We start from the raw sequence: 15,626 nt of genomic DNA on the forward strand, positions 1-15,626 counted from the left end.
GTGGGAGCGCGGAGGAGCTTTATTTCCATATAGAAACACGCGGAGGAACGGGACCCCCCTCCCCAGCCCCGGCTCTCCCCCCGTTACATGCAATCCCGGAGCCGCGGCACGGCTCAGGCACGCACTTTGGTCCCGGGTAGGGAGCGGGGGGGGAGCCCGCACCGGAGCCGCGCCAGCGCTGTCCCGCAGGGCCCGGCTGCAGACCTCCATCCCTCCCCGAGCTCCACCGCTGCTCATTTCTTCTTCTTCTCCTGCGTGCTGGTGAACCAGGAGTCCAGCAGCTTCTTGCTGTAGTAGAGCTGCCAGCCGTGCACCTGAGCGGCCACCACCACCACCAGGTACATGACGGACACAGCCGAGAAGCCGAAGATGAAGCGGTAAGCCTTGCCGTGCCGGTAGAGCTGCTGCGCCATGGGGAACATCTCCATAGCCCCATAGATGAGGGGAGCCACGGAGAAGAGCCCGGTGCTGATCATGGAGAGCACCAGGTAGCTGATGTTGTTGCGGGGGAAGGAGAGGAGGCCGAGCAGGGAGGGCAGGATGCTGAGCAGGTAGGGGTACTCCCACTGGTAGGGCATGGCCACTTGGTCGTGGGGCAGCAGCTTGAGGTGCCCCACGCACATCTGGGCGAGCAGCAGCAGCCAGATGCACACGTGTGTGTAGATCAGCTTCTTGATCTCCGACTTGAGGGTCACGCTGTGGGGCGGGAGAACAGCGGCACATCACCGGGTGATGCGGGGGGGACACACGCACCCGTGGACCCCCGCACACACACACACACGCACCCCCCCCACCGGGCACCCACCTCATCTGGTAGTGCGAGGCCACCCGCTCCCGGTGCTGGAAGTCGCTGCCGTCGGTGCCGGCGGCGCGGGGCCCCCCACGGGAGGCCATGGCGCTGCCCTGCGGAGACACGGCGTGAGCGGGACCCCCCTCCCGATACCCCCCAGCCAGCCCGGCGCGCCCCACCGCACCCCACCTGCGGGCGGGACGCTCTGCCCGCACTTCCGCCTTTCTATAGCCGCAACACCACCCTCCACCCCTCGCCGGCACCGAACGCTGAGGAGGCCGCTCTGCGCTCCCGGGAGGTTCGGCTCTATGGTAGGTGAGAGCAGCGCCCCCGTTCGGCTCCGCCTCCGCGCTGTGACGACATGGCGGCCCGGCTCGCGCGCGCAGTGGGGTCAGATGGGGGGGGCCCATAACCGGGGGGGGGGTGGTCCGATAACCCCGGGGTGGCCCAATAAACCCGGGGGGGGGGCCCAAAACCGGACGGAGGGTCCCATAACCGGGAGGGGGGGGTGTCCCATAACTGGGGGGGGTGTCCCACAACCGGGAGTGGGGTTGTTCCATAACCGGGGGAGGGGGTGTTCCACTCGTGTCCCCCCCTACTCGCACCCCGCAGATGGAGGCGGCCGCGGGGCCCCGAGGAGGCGCTGGGGCTGCTGGAGGCGTCCGTGGTGCACCGGGAAGGTACCAACGGGAACTTGGGGGGGGGGGGGGAGTTCGGGGGAGGGGAGGCCACATCCTGACCCGCATCCCGTCACCAGGAGCCGTGCTGGCGCTGAGCAAACCCCCCGGCCTGCCTGTGCTGGGTGAGTGCGGGATGGGGGGGGGTCAGGAATTGGGGGTGGGGGGATCGAGTTTGGGGGGGGGGCACAATGTGTGCTGACCCCCCCCCCCCGCCATGTGCCCAGGACGGCCCGGGGAGCTGAGCCTGGCCGTGCTGCTGCCCGCGCTGCGGCGGCGCCTGGGGCTGCCCGCGGAGCTCCACGTGGTGAAGGCGCCTGCCAGGTACGGCCGGGGGGGCTTGTTCCCCTCTATGGGGCTCAGGGGGTGATATTCACCCTCTGTGGGGCCCGGGGGGGGGCTATTCTACCCCTCTATGGGGCTCAAGGGGGCTATCCCCCCTCTATGGAGCTCAAGGGGCGCTATTCTACCCCTCTATGGCATGCAGGGGGGTTATTCTACTCCTCTATGGGGCTCAGGGGGGGCTATTCTACCCCTCTGTGGGTCTCAGGGGGGCTATTCTACCCCTCCATGGGGCTCAGGGGGGGCTATTCCCCCTCTATGGGTCTCAGGGGGGGCTATTCTACCCCTCCATGGGGCTCGGGGGGGGCTATTCCCCCTCTGTGGGGCTCAGGGGGAGCTATTCTATCCCTCTATGGGGCTCAGGGGTGGCTATTCCCGCCTCTATGGGGCTCAGGGGGGGATATTCCCCTCCTGTATAGGGCTCGGGGGGGCTATTCCCCCCCTCTACGGGGCTCAGGGGGGGCTATTCTACCCCTCTATGGGGCTCAGCGGGGGCTATCCCCCTCCATGGGGCTCAGAGCTGTCACATTCCACAGGGAATGCTCCGGTCTCGTCCTGCTGTCCGGCTGCCATCGCACCACCGAGGAGCTGCAGCAGTTCTTCACCGGTGCCCGCCAGCGAGGCCAGTACCCAGCCACATACCGGTGAGTCCCCGGGGTGTCACCATGGCACCATGGGGGGGGGGGTCCCATCCCCTCCTCACCCCCTTTCTCCCCACAGCGCCGTCACTGTGGGGGTCCCAGCAGAGCCGGAGGGCGAGATCCGCACCGGGCTGTGCTGGCAGCAGCAGGGTGACACCGCTGTGGTAAGGGGGTGCCGGGGGGCTGCGGGCACGGGGGAGTGACCCGCAGTGGGGCGAGGGGCTGAAGGCTTTGGTGGTGCCGCAGGTGGTGCCGGTGCTGGCGCCGGGACGGGGCAGGCTGGCCAGGAAGGAGGTGAAGAACACGCTGACACGGTACCGGGTGCTGGGCGCCGCGGGGGGCTGCGCCCTGCTCCAGCTCCAGCCCAAGACGGGTGAGTGGCACCCCAAAACCGCTCCCTGTGCCCCCCACACCAACACGATCCCACCGCTCTTCCCGCTGCCTTCCAGCCTTCCCGGAGCAGCTCCCGGTGCACCTGACGCTGCTGCTGTGCCCGGCCCTGGGTGACCACCAGCACTCGTCCCGGGTGGGCAAGGTGCTGGGGGTGCCCTTCCTCCTGCCCCCCGAGCCCACCCCGACCCGCACACAGGTACATGGCCGCAGTAAGGACTGGTGGGGGGGCTCCGCACAGCCCCCAGGACCCCACTGAGCTGCTGCCCCCATTGCAGATGCTGGACGAGGCGCTGCTGCAGCGGTTGGGGCTCTCCCCACGGCAGCTCCGGCACCTCCCGCTCCACATCCACCTGCAGGAGCTGGTGCTGCCGCAGGGCCCGATCCGTGCCCCACCGCCACCCCCCTTCCTGCGCACCTTGCAGCGCCTGGGGCTGCCTGGGCACTCGGAGCTGTAGCACCCAGCGGGGGGACCCCCAACCTACTGCCTTGTGCCACCCCATTAAATCCCCACCTCTCGCTGTGGTGTCTCAGCACCCTTCTCCTGGGGACACATCACCGCCGTCCCCGCACCGGTGACACCAGTGCCTGACCTGGTTCCCAGTGCTGGGGCGCAGCGGTGCCACCTCCGCCACGGCTCTGTCTGGCAGCCGTGACCGCAGGCGGGAGCGGAGGTGGCTTTTCCTGCGCCGGTTCCTGCCCGCAGCCCCACTTCCCGCCCCACAAAGAGGCCAAGCCGGTCAGGGTGTTTCAAAGCTGGGTTTCATCGCCCCCACCATGGTGGGTGGGATGGGTGTCCCTGTGCAGTGACGGGTTCTGGTTGAGATAAGGGGGAAGTGTTGCCGCTGTGTTGCCCCACTTAAGGTGGGCAGGATGCTGCCCCCTCCTTCATGGCCTTTAGCATCACAGCTCTGCTGTGTGCCCCCGGGTGCTGTGCCCCCCCCTGCCCGCAGCACGGCTCTGCTGCCCGGGGCATGCAGGTACGGGTGGTGGTGGCCTGTGGCTGGTGGAGCGGGTGCCCTGGCCCCACACTGGGGCAGAGCGACCTGAGCCCACCAGAGCAGGGGGCTTGGCTGTGGAGGCAGAGCCAGAGAAGGAGGAGCACAATTGCCCTGGAGGAGCCGGTTCAACCTGTGCTGCTCCAGCCCGTGGAGATGAGAGGTTCTGCCCCTCGGCTTGGGCACCAAAGGTGACTTGGGCACCACAGCACCGCGACCCCGGCGTCTCCAGGCTCTCACCTTGGTGGTGCAGGATCCGATGCCGGTGCCATGGTTCACTGCCTGGTCCCACTGCAGCAGCCCATAGTTGTACTGGCTGGTCCAGATGAAGGTTGGCGCCTGGTCCCGCACTGTGGAGGACTGCAGGAGGGACAGAGGGGACTGGGGTGAGCTGTGCAGTCCCCATCCCACCCTCACCCCCCGGCCCAGGCTGTGCCCTGCATAGTCCAGCCCCGGCCCTCTCCACTAACCATCGTGTGGATGCCATCGGGGTCCTCATCATTCCACTCGTCCTCCTCTTCCTCTGCCTCTTCAGGAGGCTCTGGGATGTCCGCTGTGGGCTGAGCCCAGCAGGATGCTGACCCTGGCTCTGGACCCAGCGCTGCCTCCCACTGCTCATCACCTCCACTTTCCTCATCCTCCTCCAGCAGCTTCTGCCCTGCTGCTGCCCCGCGCGGGTGCCCACCCTGATGGTGCTGGAGAACTTCACCCAGCCCCGTGCCCGCAGCAGGTTGCGGATGACGGGATATGATCCCTGCACTGAGAAGATCTTCTCTCGGGGAAGGACGCGAGCGCTCAGCCATAAATGCAATAAACACACGTCCGTGGCATATTGGGGGGTGTGTGTGATCGGGCCCCACCTCGACGGCCTCCTCCGCCTGCTCTCTGGCCCTCTTCAGCAGCTCCACGCTGACCGAGCACGCACCAGGTCAGAGCTTCATGCCGGAGTCCCGGCTGCTCTGCACCCCCCAGGGGTGCCTCACCGGGCCCAAAGGCCCCACTCGGCCCCCCAACACCACCAGGAACGTCACCTACTCAGGCAGTCTCCCCCCCCCGGCCAGGCTGGGGGGGTCTGTGTGCAAAGAGAGGTTGGCTCCTTCCAGCAATACCCCGAGGGTGAGGGGAGCTGTGTGTGACTTTGCATCCCCCAGGCACCAGCGCATCCCCTCTCCCCTTGGGGACCGAGGTGGGGTCCAGCGCATGGACCCCCCCAACCCCTGCACCAGCCCCGGCCACCGCGCTGGCCCCACTGCCCATAAAGGGGATCAACACCAGCCCCCCGGTGTCACGTGTGTCACCCCTCAACCTCCCAGACCCCTTTCTCAAACCCTCTCACATCGAGACACCCCCCAACCTTTCGTGCCCCACATCCCGACGCTCCCCCCAACCTATTCGATGCCCCCCAGCCCCGGTTAACCCCATTTATCCCCCCTTTTTAGGCCACTCCCCCCGCTCCTCCCACCACAGGTCCTGCCCCCACCGTCGGGTCCGCCCTCTCTGCGGTTGCTATGGCGCTCCATAAGGAACCAGCGTATTCCATGGGCCCCAAGTTGGGGGTTCCACGGGCTCTGCCCTCCCCCGGTTCCACATGCCCCGTCCCCTCCGCGGTGGGGCGGGAGGAAGGAGCCTGAGGCAGCGGCTACAGCAAACGAGACCGTTTATAAAACACGACGAGACACGGGCAGCGGCCGGGGCCGCTCTGCCGCAAGCGGGCGCTGCTCCCGGCGCGGCCCCCCCGGCACGGTGAGGGGCAGGCAGGGCCCGGCCCGGCCCGGCCCAGCCATCCTCGGTGGGGAGCGGGAGCAGGCACAAGCGTTGGGGAGCCACGGGGTCCTGCACCACGGCCTAGAACTGCAAGGCAAGAGGAGAGGAGAGGCGGCTGTGAGCCCCCGTGCGCCCCATCGCCCCGGGGCTGCGGCCCCAGTGGCTGCTGCCCCCCGTCGGTGTGCTCTGGGGATCCCAAACCCAGCACTTCCCCAGCAAAGGGGGGGACAAGCATCCTCCCACCCTGTCCCCAAGAGGGGCTTGGGCACAATGGCACCACTGTCCGCACAGATGGGACTGGGGGGCTCTGAGCATGACTGGCTTGGAGCCCCACACCCCGCTCCCAAAATCCCAACACGAGGGATTCGCCTCCTCCCATTCCAGAGCCTCACGTTCTTGAGGAATTCCTCCGCCACGATGCGGGCCCTGGCGTTGACAGACAGCTTCATCTCGCTGATCTCCTTGTCGATCTCCTCCATGAAGTGGATGACAAAGTCCACCAGCTTGTGCTTGTACATCTGCTCCGTGTGGAAGTTTGTGATCAAGAAGCTGATGTCGTAGCCCTGGGGAAGAGAGAAGCGCCCTGGGGATGAGCACCCGCGACACCAACCGCGCACCCTCGCAGCCCAGTTCCGCACTGGTGCCGGGAGCTGCTCTGCTCCATCCCAGCCCCTCACCTCCACAGGCTTCCTGCGCAGGATGAAGAAGTTCTCGGCCCTCATCATCATGAAGCGCATGAATTTGTGGCACAAGATCTTCTCGATCTCATCGGCCTGGGGACGGGGATGGAAGAGGGAAGTGAGAGGGATGCGAGAGGGAAGTGAGGGAGAAGCGAGGCTTCCTCCTGCGGCCAAACCTCACCTGCTTCACCGCGATGCTGACGCGCACGGAGTTAATGGAGCCCTCGATGAGCACCTTCTCCTTCTCGTTCCTGCTGATGATCACCGGCTGCAACAGCAGCTCTTTGCTGCTCCTGCGAGCACAGAAAGGGCAGCGCTGACTCAGAGGGAAGCGCTCCCAGCTCAGCCACGGGGATGGAGGGGTCAGAATCGAACGGAGAAGCGGAGCCGAGGGGAGGCTCCTTCCTTCTTGCCGCTACCGGATGCGTCGAGGCGTCCATCCCCAACCACCCGTCCCTCGGGCCCGGCCGGGCCGCTCGGCGCCCCGCTTCCTGCCGTACCTGACTTCCACCTCGGGCTTGTTGTGCCGCTCCACCACCTGCGAGGAGAAGTTCTCGAGGCACAGCGCGGCCTGCAGCGTGGCGCGCACCGCGTTCAGGTACGGGCGCAGCGTGGCGGTCTGCGGGGACACGGCGCCATCAGCACCGGGACCCGCGGCACCCCCCGCCCCATCCCGCCCCGCTCCGTCCCGGCCGGCGGCACCCCCGGCCCCGCTCTCCCGCCGCTGCCCGCCCGGATCCCGGTCCCGGCGCCCCCCGCCCTACCATGGTGGCGGCTGCGGTCCGGTCCCGCCAGGCGGAAGTAGCCGGTCGCCTCCTCCGGGATGCGCGGCACCTCCCACTGCGGCGGGAGAGGGGGTGATGGGTGTCTCCTCCCCCGCCCTACCCCGCGCTGAGGGACCGGGAGGAGGCAGCGAGGCCTCTCCGAGGCACAGAGCAGAACGCTGCGGGGATGAGGCCGCGCTGGAAAGCTGGAGAGGCAGAGTTATCCCGCAACGAGATCCCGCATCACCTCACCCCCCCCCCCCGCTGTGCTTGGTACGCGCCTGTCACCGCTTCCATATTAGGGAAGTGAGATGGAAAGAGGGCCGGGCCAATGAGCGGCGGGCACTGGGCGTGGCTGAGCCAATCGGAGAGCGCGAGGGGCGGGGCGAGCAGCACCGACGGCCGCCGGAAGGGGCGAGCGGTCGCGGCCAGGTCCCGGTTCCCCCGCCCCGCGTCCCGGCGGTGCCGGGGTCCCGCAGCGCCCCCGGTTCCCCCGTAGCCCCCCGCAGCGCCCGGTGCCCGCCGCCATGAGCGAGCTGAAGGACTGCCCGCTGCAGTTCCACGATTTCAAGTCGGTGGACCACGGGAAGGTGTGCCCGCGGTACACGGCTGTGCTGGCCCGCTCCGAGGACGACGGCATCGGCATCGAGGAGCTGGACACGCTGCAGCTGGAGCTGGAGACGCTGCTCTCCTCCGCCAGCCGCCGCCTCCGGGTGCTGGAAGCCGAGACTCAGGTGCCGGGATCGCAGCCGCAGGGATGCTCCTCCTCATCCCGCTCCTTCGGCTGCCCGCATCCCTCCCCGCACAGCGCCCCGGCCGGGACCCGACGGCGGGTATCCCTCTCTTCCAGATCCTGACGGACTGGCAGGATAAGAAGGGCGACCGGCGGTTCCTGAAGCTGAGCAAGGAGCACGATGTGGGCACCTCTGTCAAACACGGGAAGCCCAAGAAGCAGAAGCTGGAGGGAAAAGGGGGCCACGGGACCGGGCCTGGCCCTGGACGGCCCAAATCTAAGAACCTGCAGCCCAAGATCCAGGAATACGAGTTCCAGGATGATCCCATTGACGTGCCCCGCATTCCCAAAAATGATGCTCCAAACAGGTACATACATGGGTGCTGGGGGATGCAGTGGCCGGTGCGAGGGCTGCCTCCGGGGAAGAGGTGCCCGGGGGGAAGCAGCATGAGCGGCAGCTCCCGCGGGATCCCCTCGCAGCTCACCCATCCCGACAGGTTCTGGGCATCGGTGGAGCCGTACTGCGCCGACCTCACCAACGAGGAGGTCAGAGTCCTGGAGGAGCTGCTCAAGCCACCGGAGGACGAGGCTGAGCATTACAAGGTGAAAACCCCCCCAAGCCCGTTCCCTACCCTCTCTCCCTGCTCCGTCCCCCTCCTGTGCTTCACAGCCAGCATTCCCGCCTGGAATGATGCCACGGTGCTGGTGAGGTGGGAGGCTCCGGGAGCTGTGCGAGCCCTGCTCCTGCAGATCCCGCCCCTGGGGAAGCATTACTCCCAGCGCTGGGCCCAGGAGGACCTGCTGGAGGAGCAGAAGGATGGAGCCCGGGCGGCAGCCGCTGCTGATAAGAAGAAGGGTGTCCTGGGGCCACTGACCGAGCTGGACACCAAAGGTGCTGCTGTCCCCAGTCACTGGTGCCCGGAGGGGCTGTGAGCACCCACACCAAGCCCCGGGGGTGGAGGGTGTCCTGCCCTGCTGCTCACCTCTGTGTTTGGGGTTTTTCCCTCTTGCGCTTCCTCCCAGACGTCGATGCTCTCCTGAAGAAGTCAGAAGCCCAACACGAGCAGCCAGAGGACGGGTGTCCCTTTGGCCCCCTGACACAGCGTCTCCTGCAGGCCCTCGTGGAGGTGAGTGGGCTCCATGGGGCTGTGCCACGTCCATATCCCGTGGGACGGTGCCACCACACTTCAGCGCTGTGTGTGACCCCTTCGTGCTCCACTCACCAGGAGAACATCATCTCCCCCGTCGAGGACTCCCCCATCCCCGAGATCGCCGGGAAGGACTCGGGAGCTGACGGTGCCGGCACATCTCCCCGCAGCCAGAACAAGCCCTTCAGGTGAGCAGCTGAGCTGGGCGCGGGGCTCGGTGCCTTCCCTGCCCCAGTGACGAGTGTTGGGGCGCGAAGGACGCGAAGGTGGGAGCAGCAGATGCTCTGCACCCCGCAGCGTGCCCCACACCAAGTCCCTGGAGGGGCGCATCAAGGAGGAGCTGGTGGCCCAGGGCCTGCTGGAGTCAGAGGACCGCCCGGCCGAGGACTCGGAGGACGAGGTGCTGGCGGAGCTGCGCAAGAGGCAGGCAGAGCTCAAGGCGCTCAGCGCCCACAACCGCGCCAAGAAGCACGAGCTGCTGCGGTGAGAGCGGGCAGGGCTGGGGGGCTGCCCGGTGGGGATGTGCCACCCCCCCCATGTCCATCTCCTCTCCCCCCACCTCATTCCAGGCTGGCCAAGGAGGAGCTGCACCGGCAGGAGCTGCGGCAGCGCGTCCGCATGGCTGACAACGAGGTGATGGATGCCTTCCGCAAGATCATGGCGGCCCGGCAGAAGAAGCGAACGCCCACCAAGAAGGAGAAGGACCAGGCTTGGAAGACCCTGAAGGAGCGGGAGAGCATCCTCAAACTGCTGGATGGGTAGTGGGGGCTAAGGACACCCCCCCCCCCCCCAGGCCACGGACTTCAGCAGCCAGGGGTGGTGGCTGTGTCCTTGTCGCCCACAGGGTGCCAGCATGCCTGCGCTCACCCTGTGGTGTGGGACAGAGGGGTGCAGCCCCCTGCATGCCCCAGGCCTGCTTGGCGACCCCACATGGGGCTGTCACCCACCCAGGAGGTGTGGGGGTCCCCCCCTCACCAGTAGCTTCCACTCCTGTGTCCCCCTGTTATTCAGGGAGGGCGACACCAGCCAGGCCACCACAAATGATGGACATGATGGTGGCTTCAATGCAGTCCCCACAGTCCCTTATCCCTCCCCACAGCCCTGTGGGGGGGGGGTTATCCTGACCCCCCAGTGGGGGTGTGGGGCGGGAAGGGATGCAGTGGGGTGACATCCAGGCTCCCCATGTACTGTTGTTTTCTACCACCATGTAGAAATAAAGGCAGCTCTGGTGTAAGCGATGGCGTGGTGGCTTTGGGGATATTTGGGGGGGGGCCACAGGATGCCATAGGGTGGGAATTGGGGGTGTGGGGGGGGTTCGTGTCAATGCCGTGCTCAACGCGAAGGTGACAACACGCCACCAAGATCCCCAACCCCATGGGGTGGGAATGGGGGTATCCCCAAACACCCCCCCCCCAACCACGTGTCCATGTGCCCCCCTCTCTGCTCCCGCGCCAAACTCCCGCGTAGCCGCGCGCGTCCGCGCCAAACCCGGCCCTTCCCATTGGGTGGCCACACCCCCCCCTTCCCCGTGACGTCAGCGCGGGGAGGAGCCACCGCCGCTGCCGCCACCGGGGGCCCGGGGCCACCGCGGAGGCGCCGGTAAGGGGTGAAGGGGCGGTGTTGAGACGGGGGAAACGGGGGAAACGCTTCACTATGGGGACCCCCAAAGGCACCCACAAGTGTCGTTTGGGCCCCTCCCGGTGCCCGCCCGCCCCGCGCACCGCCCACCGGGCGGTGCGCGGGGCGGGCGGGCACCGGGAGGGGCCCAACCGCGTATCCCCCCCCCATCCCAGCGCCCCAAACTCCGTTATCGCCATCACCATCATCCATGGACCACATCCCTTTATCACCCCGTGTCATCCCCGCACTGACCTCGGTGGTGTCGTGGATAGGACACGGGTGTCCCCACGGGGCATCATGCCGCTGGGGCAGGATGGATCCAGCTGGAAGAAGAGGACTGAGGATATTCGTCGCATCTATGAGTTCCGAGAGGTCTTGGGCACGTGAGTTGTGGGAATGGTGTGGGAAAACGGGGGATGTAACAGGGATAACCCTAAATTAGGGTGGTGGAATAGGAGCGGGTTCAATGTCGGACCAAATGCTGGTTGGGAATGCGATGGAAAGGGATGGGCAGGGGGTTGTGGTGCTGTCTGATGCCTCCCTTGGGTGCTGGTGACAGTGGCTATCCCACCGAGGGTCCCCATGGTGGTGGCACCGGGGTGCCCGACGCGCTGTAAGGCTCTTACACCGGATTAACAGGTTAATTCTGGCAAGGCTTAGGGAATGCCGGCAGCCACCTTCCCACCTGAGCACTGCCAACAGCTCCCACCAGCATCTCATCCTTTGGGATGGGGCTGCCCAAACCCATCCCCATCGCTACTCACCCCCTCAGCCTCATCCTGCCCGATAAGGGGACGGTGCAGCCGCAGCGGGAGGGATGCTGGGTGCTCCATCCCTGCCTGTCCCGTGTCCCGCTCCCGCTCCCTTTCCTCCTATAAATAGCTGGACTCTCTCCCCGTCACCACGGCCCCCCGCGGCGGCTCCGGCCACGCTCACCCCTCGCTCCGCACAGGGGGGCCTTCTCCGAGGTGGTCCTGGCGGAGGAGAAGGCGACGCGGAAGCTCGTGGCCATCAAGTGCATCGCCAAGAAGGCGCTGGAGGGGAAGGAGACCAGCATCGAGAACGAGATCGCCGTCCTGCACAAGTAAGGGCTGGCCCGGCGCTGGGGTTGAGGGGGGGGTCCCAGCGCCAGGGTTGGGGGGGGTCCCGCTCTGTGTCCCACCCCCCATCACCCAGCATGACTCCCCATTCCCAGCACCCATCACTCTGTGCCGTTGGCAGTGCCCAAAATAGCTGTTGGCGCGTGATGCCCCGCGGCACCGAGCCTGGATGCTCCCTATACAGTGGGGGCCGGGGTTGGGGGGCAGCTGGAAGCCCCTTCACCCCCCATTTTATCATATGTTCCCCTCCCCTCCCCCAGGATCAAGCACCCCAACATCGTGGCCTTGGATGACATCTATGAGAGCAGCACCCACCTCTACCTCATCATGCAGCTGTGAGTGATGCTGGGGCGTCCTGGGGGGTGCCAGGGGGGGCCATGCTGACCACGCTGCCCCCGTTTAGGGTCTCGGGGGGGGAGCTCTTCGACCGCATCGTGGAGAAGGGTTTCTACACGGAGCGGGACGCCAGCGCCTTGATCCGGCAGATCCTCGATGCCGTCAAGTACCTGCACGACATGGGCATCGTCCACCGCGACCTGAAGGTGAGCACTTGTGGGGGGACACACACACGTAAAGCCCCACCATGGACCCCGCTGTCACCCCTTCCCCTCCCCGCAGCCCGAGAACCTGCTCTATTACAGCATGGACGAGGACTCCAAGATCATGATCAGCGACTTCGGGCTGTCCAAGATCGAGGGCTGCGGCAGCGTCATGTCCACGGCCTGCGGCACCCCCGGCTACGTGGGTGAGCACCTGGGTGCGGGGTTGGGGTGTCCCCCCCCCCAGGTTGGGGTCCCTTTTCACCCCTGCTGTGCCCCCACAGCCCCCGAGGTGCTGGCGCAGAAGCCCTACAGCAAGGCGGTGGATTGCTGGTCCATCGGGGTCATCGCCTACATCCTGTGTGTACCCCCCATCCCACCCCAAACCCCTCCATGGGGTCTGGACTCCCCAAAGACACCCAGTGACAGTGTCCCCCCTGTGTCGCCCCCCAGGCTCTGCGGTTACCCCCCATTCTATGATGAGAACGATGCCAAACTCTTCGAGCAGATCCTGCGGGCTGAGTACGAGTTCGACTCACCCTATTGGGATGACATCTCAGACTCGGGTGAGCTGGGAACACCGGGATGGAGGGAACACCGGGATGGAGGGGTTGGGACACCAGTGTGGTGTCATGGTACCGGGGTGGCAGTGGGCACAGGCACTCATGGGCCGCTCCCTGCCCCATCCCAGCCAAAGACTTCATCCAGCACCTGATGGAGAAGGACCCCTGCAAGCGCTTCACCTGCGAGCAAGCCCTGCAGCACCCCTGGTAAGGGGGCGACTTGTTGCTGTCTGCACCCCCTAACTCACCCCACATCAGCCATGGGGCAGGGGAGGCCCCACTGACCCCCCGTCCCGCCCCAGGATCGCCGGGGACACGGCGCTGGACAAGAACATCCACCAGTCGGTGAGCGAGCAGATCAAGAAGAACTTCGCAAAGAGCAAGTGGAAGGTGAGCGCTGAGGGCTGGGGGGCTGTGGGGGGGACCAGGGGGGTGTCAAGGCCCCCCCCCCCCAGTCACCCCATGGCAGGTGAGGGACACTGTGGGGTCGGCAGCAAGCCTTCAACGCCACGGCGGTGGTGAGGCACATGAGGAAGCTGCAGCTGGGAACCAGCCAGGAAGGCCCCGCACAGACAGCACCAACCAGCCCCGGCGAGCGGCCGCGGGGGGGCACCAGCAATGGTGAGTCCTGAACCGCCCCCCCGGCCCCATCCTGTCCCTGCTGGGGCTGCCGCCAGGCTCTCACCCCCCCCGCTCCTTCCGCAGGGTCGCACCACGGGCGCCTGCCCCTGAGCAGAGCTCAGCGTCTGCCCCCAGACTGAGCACGGCCCCACACGGATATGTCCTGGGTGGCTGGGGGGGGGGCCCGGCCCTCCCATGGGCACCGTGTGGGGTGGGGAGCAGGGAAGGCACTGTGGGGACACCCTGCCCTGCTCCCCCTGGCTGTGTGTGGGGCTGCCCCCCTGCCGCAGGCTCACAGCAGAGCTCTGCATTGGGGCAGCCACCAGGAGTGCCCCCCTCCCCGGCTTGGGGCTGTGTCCCGGGCCCCCCCCTCACATACACCTCCATCACCCCACGCCTGCCCCGGCACTGCCCCACATCCCAGCATGATCAAGGAGTTTTCCAAATGGATGTTTCTATTTTAATGCTTGTAATAAAAACAAGAGGCCAACACCGATCGGCTCTGCCCTGCCCTGGGGGGGTCCACACACAGCCCTGACCCCCCCCCCCATCAGCCTCACTGCCTGGGACAGCAGCTCCCCTGTGCACACAGTGTGCAAGGGACAGGCACCCCAGGCAGCAGTGACCCCCCCATAGCCGCTGATGGGGGGCTCTGTCCCTCCTGGGGTGTCCCTAAGGCGTCCCATCACCACGGCTGTCCTGCCTTCAGCTCTCCTTGTCCCGATCCCGGCTGCCGGCCAGATCCCGGCCCTTGTGGAGGTCAGCACAGAAGAGGACCTGGTGTGGGGACAGATGGGGTGAGCAGGGGGGTGAGAGCCGAGCCCTGGGGTGCCCGGGGTTGGGGTACTCACCGCCTGCGCCCAGCCGGCGCGGGGACCCCACAGCCCTCGGAAGAAGTCGCCTGTGGATAGAGGATGAGCACCGGGAGCATCATCCCCATGCCGGGGGTCCCACACAGCAGGGCCCAGCGCTGCCCTCACCGATCTCCTGGTGCGCCCGTGGGGTGAGGCTGCGGCCGCCCAGCTCCAGGCCATAGCGCTGCCGCACAATGCGCCATACGTGGGTATCCACCGGCACCGCGTCCGCCTTGTCCAGCGCCATCAGGCACACGCAGTCGGCAACCTGCTGCCAACCCACAGCATCACCCCCTGCTCCCGACCCCTGCTCCGCATCCCAGCCCCATCCCGCACCCACCTTGCTGCCCACGCCGGGCAGGGCGCACAGCACCCTCCTGGCCTCGGCGTAGGGCACAGCGCGGAGGTGGTGCAGCCCCTCGATGCCGAGCCCCTCGGTGACAGCGCGAGCGGTGCCGCTGACGAACTTGGCTCGGTACCCGAAGCCCAGCGCCCGCAGCCGGGCCTCAGCATCGGCACCTGCAGGGGGACATCGGGGGACGTCAGGGGGACACGGGTGGGTGACGCCGAGGCCGTGGTGACAGCGGTGTGGTGGCACCGGACCTGTGAGCGCTGTGAGCGAGGGGAAGGCGTGGAAGGGCTGAGCATCGAGGTGGCAGAGGCGGCGGCCGAAGGCTTGGCAGAGCCGGTCGATCATGGCGGTGATGCGGGAGATGTGGTTGTTGGAGGTGCAGATGAAGGAGAGGAGACACTCGACGGGGTCCTGCCGCAGCACCCGCACCCCTGGCGGAGGGACGCGGTGAGGGGGCGCCCGGTGGGTGCTGTGGGTGCCCCCCGTGGGGTCACCTCACCTGGGAAGTCTTTGGCCGCCTCTCGGAAGAGGGGGTCTGCGGCCCCCCAGGCGCGGTACAGCTCCTGCAGCCCCACATCCAGCTGGAAGTACTCCCGCAGGAGCCGGTCCGTGTCCGCGCCCGCCGCCGCCTCCCCGCCGTACACCGTGTACCAGAGCCGGTCCCGTTCCTGCCGCAGAGTCCACACGTGCCCCCCCAGCACGCCCGTCCAGGACCCGGGGCTGCTCTCCCTCCATCTGCCGCACACAGGGAACGTCGGGGCCGGCCCAGAGGCCACGGGGATGGGCACGGAGGGATGGATAAACCGAGCCCCGCTGAGCTCACCGGAACGTCTGCCCCGACGGCAGCACCAGGTCCAGCCGCAGCTCGGCCGCCGGGCAGGGCAGGGACCGCCACAGCGCCGGGCTGGCCGACGGGGTGTCCCGGAGCTTCATCTCCCTGCCCCACACCGCGTCCCGCTCCCCGCCACCGGGCTCCCCTCCGCGCCGGCGCCGCTTTATCCCCTCCCTTCCGCTCCCAATCCGGAAGCACGGCCCGCCCCGCTCCCGTTC

At 67.3% G+C, this 15,626-nt stretch overlaps 6 protein-coding genes across 11 annotated transcripts; 3 read left to right on the plus strand and 3 right to left on the minus strand.

Annotated features, from left to right (window-relative positions):
• Window position 1: 1 nt before the first annotated feature.
• Window positions 2–1,121, minus strand: JAGN1 (jagunal homolog 1). The gene is made up of 3 exons (XM_030502434.1): window positions 980–1,121; window positions 806–903; window positions 2–696 (listed from the first exon to the last, which is right to left on the minus strand). Exons 2-3 carry the CDS (start codon window positions 892–894, stop codon window positions 234–236), a joined length of 552 nt encoding a protein of 183 aa, XP_030358294.1. The 5' UTR covers window positions 895–903; window positions 980–1,121; the 3' UTR covers window positions 2–233.
• Window positions 1,121–4,668, plus strand: RPUSD3 (RNA pseudouridine synthase D3). Its single transcript, XM_030502426.1, has 9 exons — window positions 1,121–1,180; window positions 1,403–1,470; window positions 1,548–1,592; window positions 1,695–1,791; window positions 2,346–2,453; window positions 2,530–2,614; window positions 2,697–2,823; window positions 2,900–3,039; window positions 3,119–4,668. The coding sequence occupies exons 1-9, from the start codon at window positions 1,152–1,154 to the stop codon at window positions 3,296–3,298; spliced, it is 879 nt and encodes a 292-aa protein (XP_030358286.1). The 5' UTR covers window positions 1,121–1,151; the 3' UTR covers window positions 3,299–4,668.
• Window positions 4,669–5,478: 810 nt separating this feature from the next.
• ARPC4 (actin related protein 2/3 complex subunit 4) lies at window positions 5,479–7,371 on the minus strand. The gene is made up of 6 exons (XM_030502435.1): window positions 7,047–7,371; window positions 6,783–6,901; window positions 6,464–6,575; window positions 6,280–6,375; window positions 5,995–6,165; window positions 5,479–5,689 (listed from the first exon to the last, which is right to left on the minus strand). Exons 1-6 carry the CDS (start codon window positions 7,047–7,049, stop codon window positions 5,684–5,686), a joined length of 507 nt encoding a protein of 168 aa, XP_030358295.1. The 5' UTR covers window positions 7,050–7,371; the 3' UTR covers window positions 5,479–5,683.
• A 62-nt stretch (window positions 7,372–7,433) lies between these two features.
• On the plus strand, window positions 7,434–10,161 carry TADA3 (transcriptional adaptor 3). The gene is made up of 8 exons (XM_030502415.1): window positions 7,434–7,780; window positions 7,897–8,147; window positions 8,277–8,382; window positions 8,530–8,671; window positions 8,803–8,906; window positions 9,006–9,115; window positions 9,225–9,410; window positions 9,497–10,161. The coding sequence occupies exons 1-8, from the start codon at window positions 7,574–7,576 to the stop codon at window positions 9,687–9,689; spliced, it is 1,299 nt and encodes a 432-aa protein (XP_030358275.1). The 5' UTR covers window positions 7,434–7,573; the 3' UTR covers window positions 9,690–10,161.
• A 296-nt stretch (window positions 10,162–10,457) lies between these two features.
• CAMK1 (calcium/calmodulin dependent protein kinase I) lies at window positions 10,458–13,908 on the plus strand. Of its 6 annotated transcripts, none has more exons than XM_030502407.1 (12): window positions 10,458–10,526; window positions 10,820–10,930; window positions 11,500–11,631; window positions 11,908–11,982; window positions 12,051–12,189; window positions 12,266–12,392; window positions 12,471–12,546; window positions 12,640–12,752; window positions 12,878–12,956; window positions 13,052–13,139; window positions 13,244–13,370; window positions 13,455–13,866. In XM_030502407.1, the coding sequence occupies exons 2-12, from the start codon at window positions 10,845–10,847 to the stop codon at window positions 13,508–13,510; spliced, it is 1,098 nt and encodes a 365-aa protein (XP_030358267.1). In that variant the 5' UTR covers window positions 10,458–10,526; window positions 10,820–10,844; the 3' UTR covers window positions 13,511–13,866. The 6 variants fall into 6 exon arrangements, with proteins under 6 accessions (XP_030358267.1, XP_030358263.1, XP_030358265.1 ...); XM_030502403.1 differs by having other exon boundaries at window positions 10,466–10,526; window positions 11,430–11,631; window positions 13,219–13,370; window positions 13,455–13,908; XM_030502405.1 differs by having other exon boundaries at window positions 10,466–10,526; window positions 13,219–13,370; window positions 13,455–13,908.
• Window positions 13,817–15,573, minus strand: OGG1 (8-oxoguanine DNA glycosylase). The gene is made up of 7 exons (XM_030502424.2): window positions 15,400–15,573; window positions 15,076–15,311; window positions 14,828–15,007; window positions 14,565–14,743; window positions 14,351–14,492; window positions 14,222–14,271; window positions 13,817–14,147 (listed from the first exon to the last, which is right to left on the minus strand). Exons 1-7 carry the CDS (start codon window positions 15,507–15,509, stop codon window positions 14,076–14,078), a joined length of 969 nt encoding a protein of 322 aa, XP_030358284.1. The 5' UTR covers window positions 15,510–15,573; the 3' UTR covers window positions 13,817–14,075.
• Window positions 15,574–15,626: the final 53 nt, after the last annotated feature.

The sequence above is a fragment of the Strigops habroptila genome, chromosome 11 (genome assembly GCF_004027225.2).
Source record: "Strigops habroptila isolate Jane chromosome 11, bStrHab1.2.pri, whole genome shotgun sequence".
NCBI lineage: Eukaryota > Metazoa > Chordata > Aves > Psittaciformes > Psittacidae > Strigops > Strigops habroptila.

Bases quoted from the DNA above. Each gene is read 5' to 3' on its own strand.
- ARPC4 (XM_030502435.1), bottom strand. The intron at 6,576-6,782 runs GTACGGCAGGAA...CTGTGCTCGCAG, and splicing joins AAGCCCGAGGTGGAAGTCAG to GAGCAGCAAAGAGCTGCTGT. The intron at 6,376-6,463 runs GTGAGGTTTGGC...CCCCGTCCCCAG, and splicing joins TCAGCATCGCGGTGAAGCAG to GCCGATGAGATCGAGAAGAT.
- OGG1 (XM_030502424.2), bottom strand. From the start codon at position 15,509: ATGAAGCTCCGGGACACCCCGTCGGCCAGCCCGGCGCTGTGGCGGTCC. The intron at 14,744-14,827 runs GTCCGGTGCCAC...GTCCCCCTGCAG, and splicing joins CTCGCTCACAGCGCTCACAG to GTGCCGATGCTGAGGCCCGG. The intron at 14,272-14,350 runs GTGAGGGCAGCG...CTCTATCCACAG, and splicing joins ACGGGCGCACCAGGAGATCG to GCGACTTCTTCCGAGGGCTG.
- TADA3 (XM_030502415.1), top strand. From the start codon at position 7,574: ATGAGCGAGCTGAAGGACTGCCCGCTGCAGTTCCACGATTTCAAGTCG. The intron at 7,781-7,896 runs GTGCCGGGATCG...CCTCTCTTCCAG, and splicing joins TGCTGGAAGCCGAGACTCAG to ATCCTGACGGACTGGCAGGA. The intron at 8,672-8,802 runs GTGCTGCTGTCC...GCTTCCTCCCAG, and splicing joins GACCGAGCTGGACACCAAAG to ACGTCGATGCTCTCCTGAAG.
- RPUSD3 (XM_030502426.1), top strand. From the start codon at position 1,152: ATGGCGGCCCGGCTCGCGCGCGCAGTGGG. The intron at 2,454-2,529 runs GTGAGTCCCCGG...TTCTCCCCACAG, and splicing joins CAGTACCCAGCCACATACCG to CGCCGTCACTGTGGGGGTCC. The intron at 3,040-3,118 runs GTACATGGCCGC...CCCCCATTGCAG, and splicing joins CCACCCCGACCCGCACACAG to ATGCTGGACGAGGCGCTGCT.
- JAGN1 (XM_030502434.1), bottom strand. From the start codon at position 894: ATGGCCTCCCGTGGGGGGCCCCGCGCCGCCGGCACCGACGGCAGCGAC. The intron at 697-805 runs GTGGGTGCCCGG...CCCGCCCCACAG, and splicing joins GCCTCGCACTACCAGATGAG to CGTGACCCTCAAGTCGGAGA.
- CAMK1 (XM_030502404.1), top strand. From the start codon at position 10,756: ATGGACCACATCCCTTTATCACCCCGTGTCATCCCCGCACTGACCTCG. The intron at 11,983-12,050 runs GTGAGTGATGCT...GCCCCCGTTTAG, and splicing joins CTCTACCTCATCATGCAGCT to GGTCTCGGGGGGGGAGCTCT. The intron at 12,547-12,639 runs GTGTGTACCCCC...GTCGCCCCCCAG, and splicing joins GGGGTCATCGCCTACATCCT to GCTCTGCGGTTACCCCCCAT.